The sequence below is a fragment of the Trifolium pratense genome, linkage group LG3, assembly GCF_020283565.1.
Source record: "Trifolium pratense cultivar HEN17-A07 linkage group LG3, ARS_RC_1.1, whole genome shotgun sequence".
Taxonomy (NCBI): domain Eukaryota; kingdom Viridiplantae; phylum Streptophyta; class Magnoliopsida; order Fabales; family Fabaceae; genus Trifolium; species Trifolium pratense.
In genome coordinates, this window is record NC_060061.1 from 13,524,300 (window position 1) to 13,537,243 (window position 12,944).

Sequence of the window (12,944 nt, forward strand, 5' to 3'; positions counted from 1 at the left end):
CAACAAGTTAGACCTTCGACTCGAGTTCATGATGAATTGATCTGCTGTCCATTCAGAAACAATATACATTGTATTTTGGCTAATAAGATGTTTACTAAGATGTTTTATGTTTTAATGACTGATGTCTCATTCAGCGGTTGGCTAATTATCATCAGTGTCCACATGAATCAATTCTTAGGGTGCTTGTCCTCTATGACATGAACTAATAAGAACAATAATTATTGATGTATATACTAACGAAATTTAAAGGGAATCACACAAACAAGAAAGTGCCTATCAATTTGAAGTTACTTAGAATCTATAAAATTTTATGTCATTTTTTGAGACCTTAAAAACCACTCACCATTCGACAACTAAGACTATATTTTGACCTATATATTAGGCTTGGCAATTAATGGCCCTTGTTGTTTAGGAATGGAAGGAACAACAGAATACTATACTACATTAATTATATAGGATACAATGTGGGACTTGATTCCTCTCTTTTCTTTTCTTTTCTTTTCTTTTCTTTTCAGGATTGCATTGCATTTGAATGCAAATGTCTCACTCAATATTTTTTTAAAAAAAATTAAAGATATCATCCACGCGCAACTGCAACTGAGATTTATTTAAATAGTTGACATATCCTAACAAATGTTTCTTCATATGCATGCATCAACCGTGAATCAAACTTAGAACTAAATGGTTAAGAGGTCCAAATATCTACCATTTGCATCTATTATGTTGGTCCGATTCGATTTTTTTTGGATTTGACTTCTCAACCATTTATGTATGTGTCACTTGTTAGAGGTCTTTTTCCTTAATTCAGTTAAATCAAATATCCCAATGAGTGGTGAAGCTATATAAGAGAAATTTCATGTAGGTAATTGTGGTGTATGTACACACACGTGGACATGCAGGGGACATATTATGACTATATGTTTAAGCCGCTCATTTTTATTTTTTTTTTGGAAAATGTTAGGTAAACACATTTATTTGACAAAAATACAATAAATATATTTTTTTTTTGTTTTTTAAATATTTTTTACATTCCTCGTTTTGCGTGCTTTGTGAGTGGAAAGAGAGATGTGTCAATTTTGTGTCTCAAATTTGTGTTGGAATAACATACCTTTTTTTGTTTGGTGTTGTTTCTTTGGCTCCACATTATATACATGTTTATGTTGTGGTTTATGCAATTTTTCTTAAGAAATTATCAACAAAATATACTCACATACACTCGATAAGTGTTGAGAAATGAAAAATCATGGATTCGAACTTAGACTATATAGTGTATCAAATATCACTATAATATTTTAATCATCTGAATTGTGTTTACGGGACTTTACTAATAGTATCGAATATCACTATATTGTTATTTTTGTATAGAAGTACATCCAGTATTGAATTTTTATCTTCCAAGATAAGTTACTAATATTAATTTAAAAATACTAAAAAATAATAATAAATATAACAACTAATTTAAGAGAGTACTTATATTTAGTGGCCATTTTATTTAAAAAGTTCTTATAATAAGTATTAATGAAGAGAATACATAAGAGCCATAAATTCAAGAAACTCTTCTTTTTCTTGTCTTTTTTAAAATAAAATTAAAGAGGGTCTAAACTGGAAAAATAAATTAGACAACAATCATTCTAGGACACTGTTTGGTAAAAATAAGATATACGCTAGTTGATAGCTGGAAAACTAGTTTATAGCTGAAAAGCTATAATGGAATAAAAGTGTTCGGAAAATTTAATTGTTGTAAATACAAAATGACATAAAAATATTTGGTTGGGTAGTTGTTATATTTTTTAAAAATTAAGAAATAATAAATGAAAATAATAAGGATAAAAATGAAATAAAATGTAAAAAACTATAAGATATAAATTCATACGCCACTTGAAATAGCATCTCAAAAAACGCTATAAGCTAATTAGATAAGCTTATTACCAAATGCGTCAATTTTTATCAAACAAATTTATAAGCTAGTCCAATAAGCTATAAGCTAGCTTATTGAACTTACTTAACACACCCTAGAGATCATCAACACACAGTCTCTGTTCATGATTACACCTTATGTTTAAGAATAAATGGTAGAATTGAATAAAGTATTTTTTGTTGATAAGAATAAAAGAAGAAATGAATATAACTCCATAGAGGCATAGATAGATAGTATTCCGTTGGAAATGGGACTACTCAGTTACTAGTGTTTTTGCGAATGCTTCCCACCACTTCGCTGCTTCTTTATCTCTTAACTTGGTGTGTAAAATGGCCTGCATTCATAATTAACTTGGTGTCAACATTTAAATCAAATTATTTTTACATAAAAAGAATTAGTACGATGAAATGGGTGACCAACCTCGAATAGAAAAATGTCTGCTATAGATTGTTTAGATTGTTTTTCAGGACCGTCCTCGTCGATCTTATCATAAATCTTGTACAGTTTGTCAATCTTTTTCTCAAAATTTTCCTTTTTCATTGAGCCAAGAAAAGGCTGTACCATAGATATAGATATTGTGAAAATTAATCAAATAATAAGAAAAACATGTTGGGGGAGGGAATAAGAAAAATGACTACTCTTTTGTTTTTATAATTTTATTTTGATAAAATGCAACATAAGGTACTTGTAAATTTCTTTTCCTCATAATTTTCACTCTTCCTTCGAATTTGGATTTTCTACCTTTAAAAATCATAAATTCACCTCTATTCACTTGCATTTTGTGTAAAAATACTAGCTGACTGTAGGATTTTTGAATGTAGAGAATCAAAATCCCTCTTCCTTCTACTTTTTTTTTTGTGTGTTAACCCTCTTGTTTTTTTCGGAAATGAAACCCTAATAAATATCTTGATTACAATGCATTGATTAACTTTGAAAAAGAGATGAACACAACAATTTTAGTGAACTTTATACACAATAAAAAAAAGTAATAAACAATTGTTTCTGTGTCGGTCTATTACAAGCACGAGAGAGAATAAGAGAAAAAGAAGATAATTTAAATAAAAAATTGACCTACCATTTTAGAGTGTTTGCGTAAGTGATTATCAATTTCTTGGTCAAGTAGGGTACGGACATCATCAAAATTTCCCTGCAAAATTAAGAAAAAATAGTATAGATATGATTACTTTAAGATCCATTTAATCCAAAGCCATTCTTTGGTATACATTTTCATCATTTCGAACTTCCTCCTAATCATCTGAGCAAACTGATTTAACTTACACGGCAATACCTAAAAAGTAAACAACACTACAATCACTAATGGCTACAACAACCTTTAGAATTTTTCAATGCATACACTAAACTACATAGTATTGTGATAATTGTGAGGTGAATTATGTCTCATATTATTTAGAAAAATGAAGGTTGAACATTTTATAAGTGAGAGAACTCATAAATCTAATGTCTTAAGATTTTGGGTTAAAATGTCAAATTCTCTTATATAATTATTCTTAAGTCTAATGTAGATGGTCTCCTGCTACACTCGACTAGTGACCCAATACATAGCACATTTAAGAGCACCGTATTTTAAAAATCAAAATAAGCATTGTACTTTGCAACCTAATTGAATTGGATCATCCATAAAATCCATAATAAGCTTTAAATGATTGATCCAATGGTAAGAAGACATATTTTAGACTTTAAGAGCGTTAGGTATTCTCTCTCTTAGACTAAGACATTATCCCTTCCTCTTAAATTTTTTCATAAAAAGAAAAGAAAAAGTTTCATTGTAAATAGTGAATGATGGAAGATCTATGTACCTGAATCAAGAGAAGTTCAATCAATGCTTTTCGCACGTAGTATTCTGTGTCTGGATCATCCTTATATTTCTTGTAGTCCTCTTTTAATTCTTTCACCATATTCTCTATTGCATGCTTCTTCCCACATTTTCTTAAATATAAAGCATGCATCTGAGACAAATGTAATTCCACCAAAAATAAAAGGAATTAATGTAACATAGTCATTACTGTCACCGCTATTAACAATAATTTAAAAAAGGGTTAAATAAGTAAATTATCCCAATAATTTTTCAGAATTTTGTTTTTAGTAAGATTTTTTTCGCACCTTTTGATCCCTAAATATTTTCTGTCATGATTTTTGGTCCATACTTTTCATTCAACTCATGCATATCATTCGAAATTTTAAGTTTTGTTTGCGGTCATGTTTAGTACATTACAAATTACATGAATTTATTTTGTAAAAATTTAAATTTTTTTAACAAGAGATGAATTGAATATGAATTTTTTAGTTTTTTGCACATAAAAATTCATAAATGGTTCATCTTATGTTAAAAAAAATTAAATTTGTATCGGAGATGTTCTTATAATATTATAAACATTAAGAATACAAAAAACTATTCAAAAATGAAAAAATATACAAAAGTTTGATTAAAAATAACGATCAAAAGTTGTGATAGAAAAAAAAAATCATAAAGACTAAAAACGAAATTCTTGAAAACTATAGAAACATTTACTATAAATTTACCTTCTTATTATCGGGTGAATCCTCGCCAGGATCTGATTCCATTGCATCAGCATTAATCGTTTTCCACATTGAATCAAATGAAATTTCTCCTCCAACTAATATCATTTTTGGAGGAGGAGGAAAATGAGCAGCATAAGCCATATTGAATTTAGAATTCATCATCATGCTACTAAAATTAAATATTCCAAGAATGCAACCCAAAACTAGAGAAGTTCCATTGATTCCTCTCAAAATTTTATTATCACTTCCTTCACTATTCTTGGAATTAGGCACAGAGAAGTTGTTAATCATGCAATTAACGTGACTAATTGAACGTGCATCTTTGTGGCTTGTGGTAAATTGAGGATGAAAATAAGTGGTATGGTTAAATTTGAGATTAAATTTGCTTCCTCTTGTAATTGCATTTTCATATCTTTTGGAAGAATATGAAAGACTAGGAATTGGAGAAGAGTTAAGGTGAATAGCATTAAGTTCCATCTAGGAAAAATGTAGGGGACAAATTAAAGGCTAAGTAGTCAGCAATATTATATTTTCAATCACAAGTGTATGTACTAGTATTTATTTATAAATTATGATATTCCAAAATGAGTGAGAATGAAATGAATATTTTAGATGAAGGGTTGAAGTCAAGTATCATTTTTTATTTCTTGCTTTAAAAGAAAGCTGCAATTATAATTAGTTTCACATTCACTCTAGAATGGTACAAACGTGTAACACATTTGTGAAAAAGCTTTTACTAACCCCACCTTATAGTGTTTCTAATCTATGTTTAACGGACCTCTCTAAGGTTTAACGCAAGTGGTTGATGCGCAGAGTGTGTGAGTATTGTAAATTTTAGAGTATCAGATTTGATTTCGCCTGATAAAAAAATACATATATATACAAGGAGATACAACCATGCTTAAAACAAAGAGATATATTAAATTAGTAAGTTTATCTCCGATGAAGATATCTAATTGAGTTTTTAATAGAATGATTCTTTATTGTTTTCTCTTCTTCGGAGGAATTTGATGACGTCGTCAAATTGGATAGCATAAAAATTGTAGAAGTTGTTTAAATAAGGTATAATATCATTATTAATATAAGATACTTTATTTTTATTTCTTTATCTATTGAAGTAAAATGCATATGAGTTGTATAAATATGACGTAACGTTATAGAGACTATTTGTTAATAGTGTACCAAATTCAAATAGGTTGCTTAAAAACGACAATGGAGTTATGGAGATGCTCTAAATGAGGGTCATCCTAAAAGGAATAAATGTGGAGTTCCTGTCTAAAATTTGAATTCTTTCCCTATATATCAAGACTTGAATCAGAATTCAGAATACTTAATTATGTTTATATTTATAGGACATACATTTGTTTTTGTTTTTCTGTCGATTGAAGTACTGAATAGTTATTCTTCTTTGTGACAAATTAAAGGGAAAAGTAAAAGGAAAAGAGAAGAAAATTAAGATTCTGCATGGATCAAGTGACAGATCAGTAGAGTGATTATTTCAAATAAAATAAAGTAGCAAATGAAAAGAAAAATAAGAAACAAACAAATGAAATAGGATTTGAGAATATGGAGAATCACAACTAAGAAGATGATTAGATGAGTAATACTCACCACAATGATAAGAAAGTTATTGATAAAATTCAAACAAATTCTAATTCAATATCTCAAAGAATTCACTTGCTATTTTCATTAGAGAACGATTCTATTCATTTCAAACTTTTAGTTCAAATAAGCACTTACATGACTATTAATAAGAAGCTCACCTAGGCAAGGCCCATGAGTGGGATTATATACTACTAATAATTTTCCAAAAAATAAATAAAGTTTTTTTTTTTTGAACCAAAGAAATAAATAAATAAAGTTTTTTAAAAAAACACTAAATTATTACAACTCTTGGACCAAATTGAAAACATTTAACCTAACAGTTAGTTATCCTAAGGTCATAACTTGAATTTCTATTTTGTTGCTTTCCTACTTATTAGCTTAGGTCCTCATCAAACACATGAATAATATTAAACACATAGTGACTAGTAGACATCAGATTCTATACATGAGATTTTCAGCACTTTACATCGCTCTCTATTTAAGTATAGAACTGTGTCAGTTACTTAACTAACTAACATCCCATGTACATGAAATTCTTAATATTTTACATGTCCACCTTCTAGAAAATGCATGAAACTTATTTTACGGAGACAATTTTTTTATTCTAGGTGTAAAGTCTGAAAATTCATAAATAGGGGGTGTTAGCTAGTTAAGTAGCGAACTCAATTATAGTTCTCTACTTAAATAGTGAACCGTGTAAAATCCTGAAAATTTCATGTATGTGGGGGTGTTAGCTAGTTAAGTAGCGAACGGTCTAAAATCCTAAAAAATTTATGAATAGGGGGTGTTTGCTAATTAAGTAGTAAACCCCACACGTTTCTTTTCTACCCTTGAAATTTCATTTTTACCCTTTCGGAAAAAAAATCGAAACGTATTTTTCGAAGTTTTCCTAGTTCAAATATTATTTTTAACGGTAAAAAAGTTTCGTAAAATGCGTTCCAAAGTTTTTACGCAAGAACAAAAATGGAATTTCATGGGGGAGAAAAAGAAACCGTGGGAAGAGAATTTTTCTTCTAATCCCACAACACAAGCCCAATTGATTTCCTTCTTAAGAAGCCCATCATCATTCATCAGACAAAAATAAATCAAATTTTTATTTCAGTAGCAATTAAGCAAAACCCTTCTTATAAAAAAATTTTAAAAAAAAAGTAAAACCCTAAAACAAACACAATCCTTGAATTGCGTTGCAACAAACCAGAGTTCCACTTCCCACCACCGTGATTCCTCCGTTTCGCTCTACAGCGCCGCCGCAATGGGATCCAAAAATTCAAACAAGAAGAAGCACAACGACGACAACGGGAAGAAGAAGAATAAGAAGTTGAAGGTCAAGAACAACAATGGTAAGAGTAAGCAAAAGGATAATAAATCATCATCAAACAGTAACGACAAGATTATCGACGATCCTCGATTTTCAACGGTTCACACTGATCCTCGTTTTCGAGAAGCTCCAAAGCATCAAACAAAGGTTGCAATCGATTCACGATTCAACCGTATGTTTACTCATAAGAGTTTTTCGTCTTCTTCTGCACCTGTTGATAAGAGAGGTAGACCTAAAGATAAAGCTAATTCACAACAACATTCTCTTCGCCATTACTACAAAATCGATGAAGAAGAAGAAGATAAAATGATAGGGAAAAAGAAAAAGAAAGTAGAACAAAGTAGCGACGAGGATACTGGTGAAGAAGATGAAGAGGGATTGGTGGAAGTTGATAATGCGAAACCGGAGGTTGATAGTGGAATTGAGGAGTCTGAAGAGGGAAGTGAATCGGAACATGATGCTATAGATTCTGATGCAGATAAAAGTGCAGATACGGGCACGGATACGGATTCGGATGAAGGTGTAGATGAGGAAGATTATGAAGAGGATGAACCTGAAATGCAGGTACATTTCTGCATTTTGTTTGGAATATTCTCATATGTTTATCAGAATTCTGATCGGTTTCTTGTTCAATTTATATTAGTGTTAGGATTTGAAGGATATGCACCGTCGGTGTAAAGCAATTTTGCACTGACATCCAATGAAAATTCACTATTTTTTTCATTAAAGGATATGCACCGACAATGTAAAAGCAATTTTAAATTGATCTCTCCCTGAACATGTTTTACAGTATATGCCCATCAAACTTTTAGTATTATTAATATATTGTTGTGATTATTATTATTATTTTATGGACAGGAAGAGATAGTAGAGATTGAGAAAGAAACTCATCGGCTTGCTGTTGTTAATATGGACTGGAGATATGTCAAGGTGCGTATTCGAAGCATAATGTGGTTTTGTTGTGGTATATTTTTAATATGAGAAATATTTAGTTTAATTGTTTCGTTTATTTGGAGTTGGAAGATTTTTTGTTGGTTAAAATGTTGTTTGTGTTTTTTGGGTTGTAGGCTGTGGACTTGTATGTATTATTTAGCTCATTAGCCCCACCTAGTGGACTGATCAAATCGGTAACTATTTATCCAACTGAGTTTGGCATCCAACGTATGACAGAGGAGGAAGTTAAAGGACCTGTTGGTTATTTTGATGGTGAAAATGAAACAACTGATGAAGAAGAGAACAATGACAGTGATGCTGACAATGAGAAGCTGCGTGCATATGAGAAGAGCAGGATGCGGTAAATAAATTTTAAACTGATTCCGGTTGTGATATGTTGGCTTGAATGGAATACAGATTAAGTTGTCAAATTTACTTTCAGCTAGAATCAAGCATGATTTTAAATTATAGTGCTACTGCTTCTCGTCATTTAATAATTAAATTTATTATTTAATAATTATAGTGCATGCTGATGTTGTTAACCGGTAAATTTAATGTGTAAAGATTTAAATTTGTTTTTGTTACCTCCTAACCTTTGTTATCCTCTTTTCTTACAATCTAGGACAGGTCAGTGTGGCCAACAATGTTGTAATGTCATGTATGCTTTGTTTATAGAGATTAATAGACTCCCCGAAACACACGAGAAACAGTGAAACACTCATTACTATTCATTCGTATGGTACTAGTCAAGACTCATGTATCATGTGTCACTCACATTATTGTTATTCCATGTTTACTATGTGATGTGCCTATCTCCTTTTTCCTGTTTTACCATCACATAACTCGATTCTGTATCTGGCTCTCCAGGTACTATTTTGCTTTGGTCGAATGTGACTCAAGTGCCACAGCAGATCACATTTACAAAGAAAATGATGGTGTGGAGTTTGAACACTCATCTAATCCACTTGACTTGAGGTTTATTCCGGACGATATGGAAATCAAACAGCCACCTAAGGATGTTGCGTCAGAGGTATTTAGATATGCTGTATTTATGCATTATTATAATAGTAATAGGAAGATATTGACCCATTTCGCTTCTTAGATACCTGCAAACTATGAGAACAAAGATTTCTATTCTCGGGCACTTCAGCACAGTAAAGTTGAACTTACTTGGGATGAGGATGAACCTCTTCGAGCAAATATCTTGAAGCGGAAATTCAATGATGAGCAGGTCAGCATACTTTGTCTTAACCTATTGTATACTGTTCTTTCTTTTTATAGTCATTCAACATTCAATTCACAATTACAAGAGGTATCTTTTTTTTTGAATCCCCACCTAAATTTAGAGTAGTAGCAGGACTAATTTAGATAAATAGTCATCTATAACTAATGAATATCTACTATGACATATACGTGTGTTTGTTCCATAGCGTAAACCAATTAGTTGTATCTTAGATTCAATCGGATTCGAGAATCATTCTTTGAACCCCCAAAAAAAGAAAGAATTGTCTTATAACGATTAGATTTTATATATATATATATATATATATATATATATATATATATATATATATATATATAAATTTAGAGTAGTAGCAGGACTAATTTAGATAAATAGTCATCTATAACTAATGAATATCTACTATGACATATACGTGTGTTTGTTCCATAGCGTAAACCAATTAGTTGTATCTTAGATTCAATCGGATTCGAGAATCATTCTTTGAACCCCCAAAAAAAGAAAGAATTGTCTTATAACGATTAGATTATATATATATATATATATATATATATATATATATATATATATATATATATATATATATATATATATATATATGACCCCCTCCACCAGTCCCTTTTTCTCGATTTTTTTGAAAGGCCTTTCTTTCTTTTATTCATTATTATCCCCTATGGATCGAATGAATCTAAATCAATTCGTTAGACCTCATTTTTACATGGAAATAGAAGAATTGAAGTGATTTGAATATGATTTTTTATATTCTTTTTTTTTTCTTTCTATTTTTCTAGTTTGATTTTACCTTTTTTGTTTTTATCACATATCTTCGATAAATTTCTCACATGGAAAAAAATCTTCTGTGGTGTTAGTTTGGAACCTCTGAGTAGTTCCATCTTTTTTTATTTATTTAGTCATTTCCATTCTTCATGTAATGAATTTATAACATTTATTTCATGCAATTTGCTTTGTAAATTGTAATAAGCTCTTTGTACTGAGCTTTAAGTTTTTTCTTTTCCTTTCCATTGTTACAGTTGGCTCAGTTGGAAATGAATGAATTAATGGCTTCTGATGAGAGTGAAAGTGATGACAGTGAGGATAACAATGAGACTGATGATCGGGCTAATAAAAAGGCCAAGTATCTTTCCTTGCTCAACAATAATTCGGATGAAGATGATGAAGACAATGATGTGCAAGATATGGAGGTGACCTTCAATACAGGTTTGGAAGATATAAGCAAACATATTATGGAAAAGAAGGATAAAGAATCCAGAACATATTGGGAAGAATGTCTTAGGAAAAAACGTGAGAAAAAGAAAGCCAGGAAAAATAAATCAAAGTATTCATCATCATCAGATGATGATGATATCAATAATACTGATCAAGAAACTACTAAAGATGTGGATGACTTCTTCATTGATGAGGAACCTGATACTAAGAAAAAGAAGACAAAAAGTAAAAATGACAAAGATCACAAGCTCGAAGATATGGATGGGGTAGACCAAGTCAGCAAAGAAGAGCTTGAACTATTGCTTGCTGATGACAAAGGGACAGATACTGGTCTCAAGGGATATAATCTGAAGTTTAAAAAAGGCAAGGGTAAAAAGATGGAGAGTGCTGTTGATGAGGGGAAAATACCAAACAGTGCATTTGATGATCCACGTTTTGCATCTATTTTCTCATCTGACTTTGCTATTGATCCCACTGATCCACAATTTAAAAGGTACTTCATGACATATAGACAAACAATTTATTGTATATAGCAGATAAACAGTATGAAGTTCTTTTGCTTTTTTCATCATCACTATTTCCCTCCAATGGGTTAAATTTGGGATATTGTTGTCAAATATTAGAATAAATTATTTGCATGATAGATATGTTGCAACTATTAAAGTTACATAAAGTTGGCAACAAAACTTAACTAAATAAAAACTTGCAAGTTGTGATGTTTTTATGGCCTGATAATATTATCTTGTCTAACTCAAAGGTGACATTTGTTATGATAGCTATGATTGGAAATGGTCTTGATCTCTACATAATTGTACTTCCTGCTATTCAAGAAGAGCTTGTATATGCTGTTTTTCAAAATATATTTGTGAATGATTGCAGGAGCGCAGTGTATGCCAGGCAGCTGGCACAGAAGCAGCAGAAGGGTCGTGTGGAATTATCGACAGAAAAGGAGCAAGTAAAGTTTCCTAGCAGAACACAGTTGTCTTCTGATGGTTCTGGCGTGGTGCAGAAGGGCGAGGAAGAAGGGTTAGATGATTTGAAGTCAAAGAAAGATAAATTTGAGTTATCATCTATGGTTAAATCGATTAAGATGAAATCAAAGCAAATCCAGTTATCCTCTGATGGCAAGACAAAGAAAGATGGAAAATCACAATTTAGAGGTAAGGAGAAAAGGAGGCACTAGGTTTCAACCTTGTTACCAATCTACTATGGAATGCTAGAGACCAAGGAACCTGTGAAGTTGTTACTGCGGAGGGAAAAGTATGCATATGGTTGATATTGGTTATATTGAGGCTCAACTAGTTTAATCTTTTTGTAAAAAACTTTCTTATTCACACAAGGCTTATTAAATTTTTTGTTGTATACTAGGTTTGGATATTTTTTGTTTTATGATTTATATTTTTATATAACTTCTCATTGGGAAATAAGTGAGGAGCCTCCACAATTTTATTTTATTTTATTTTTGTGTAAAAGTTTGAATTCATTCAAAAATGGTAAAATCCCAAAGCCAAGTTATACATCAGTGGAGGAGAGGTGAAGAGAAGAGGCCAGGAGGGTTTTTATAGAATTTTTGCTGATCCCAGTGTCATGTTATGGTGGCACAAATGACCAGTTAAAATTGACCATTTGACAGGTCTGATTTAAAATACTTGACCATCGACCAATTTGCTACTTGGTGGATTTCAAAAAAAAATATCAAAATTTCTCATTTTTATAATATCTACTACTTAAGTGGCGGAAGAGTAAAATTAAAAACTATGAGGGTGCACGCGAAGCAAAGGGATGCCAAAAAAATGTGTGCGAGAAGCACAGGGACACAAAAAAATCTCATTTTAAAATCTTAGCTTCTACAAATTTGGAAATCTCTGATTTACTATTTTACTATATTCTATTTCTCCTAGCTCCTCAGAATGAGAAGGTTAAGATCTCTGATTTACTATAGTCTATTTCTCCTAACTCCTAAGAATGAGAAGGTTAAGATAAAAAAAAAAAGTATTGGAATAATTTTTATTTTTGAAAGAAAATAGCTTTGAGAGTATTTTATGGTTTGTTTTAGTAGAGTGAGAAATATTTATATATTATTGCAAAAGTGATTTAATATGAATCAAGCATTACACTGGTTAAAACTAAATCGATGACTAAAAACAAAAACAAACAAAAAT

The 12,944-nt window shown here is 30.8% G+C and overlaps 2 protein-coding genes across 2 annotated transcripts; one reads left to right on the plus strand and one right to left on the minus strand.

Moving 5' to 3' along the window:
- Positions 1-1,844: 1,844 nt before the first annotated feature.
- On the minus strand, positions 1,845-4,988 carry LOC123918775. Its single transcript, XM_045970922.1, has 5 exons — positions 4,460-4,988; positions 3,736-3,885; positions 2,994-3,065; positions 2,339-2,473; positions 1,845-2,252 (listed from the first exon to the last, which is right to left on the minus strand). The coding sequence occupies exons 1-5, from the start codon at positions 4,934-4,936 to the stop codon at positions 2,172-2,174; spliced, it is 915 nt and encodes a 304-aa protein (XP_045826878.1). The 5' UTR covers positions 4,937-4,988; the 3' UTR covers positions 1,845-2,171.
- A 2,155-nt stretch (positions 4,989-7,143) lies between these two features.
- LOC123918776 (pre-rRNA-processing protein esf1) lies at positions 7,144-12,191 on the plus strand. The gene is made up of 7 exons (XM_045970923.1): positions 7,144-7,946; positions 8,241-8,312; positions 8,450-8,676; positions 9,183-9,345; positions 9,418-9,546; positions 10,587-11,275; positions 11,662-12,191. The coding sequence occupies exons 1-7, from the start codon at positions 7,317-7,319 to the stop codon at positions 11,963-11,965; spliced, it is 2,214 nt and encodes a 737-aa protein (XP_045826879.1). The 5' UTR covers positions 7,144-7,316; the 3' UTR covers positions 11,966-12,191.
- The last annotated feature ends 753 nt before the right edge of the window (positions 12,192-12,944 follow it).

What these genes read in the sequence shown, in the direction of transcription:
- LOC123918775 (XM_045970922.1), bottom strand. Translation starts at nt 4,936, where the DNA reads ATGGAACTTAATGCTATTCACCTTAACTCTTCTCCAATTCCTAGTCTT. An exon ending in TTGAACTTCTCTTGATTCAG is followed by an intron (nt 3,066 to 3,735) that starts GTACATAGATCT and finishes TTAATTTTGCAG; the next exon opens with GGAAATTTTGATGATGTCCG. An exon ending in CAGACATTTTTCTATTCGAG is followed by an intron (nt 2,253 to 2,338) that starts GTTGGTCACCCA and finishes TTATGAATGCAG; the next exon opens with GCCATTTTACACACCAAGTT.
- LOC123918776 (XM_045970923.1), top strand. Translation starts at nt 7,317, where the DNA reads ATGGGATCCAAAAATTCAAACAAGAAGAAGCACAACGACGACAACGGG. An exon ending in CTAAGGATGTTGCGTCAGAG is followed by an intron (nt 9,346 to 9,417) that starts GTATTTAGATAT and finishes TTCGCTTCTTAG; the next exon opens with ATACCTGCAAACTATGAGAA. An exon ending in ACTGATCCACAATTTAAAAG is followed by an intron (nt 11,276 to 11,661) that starts GTACTTCATGAC and finishes GAATGATTGCAG; the next exon opens with GAGCGCAGTGTATGCCAGGC.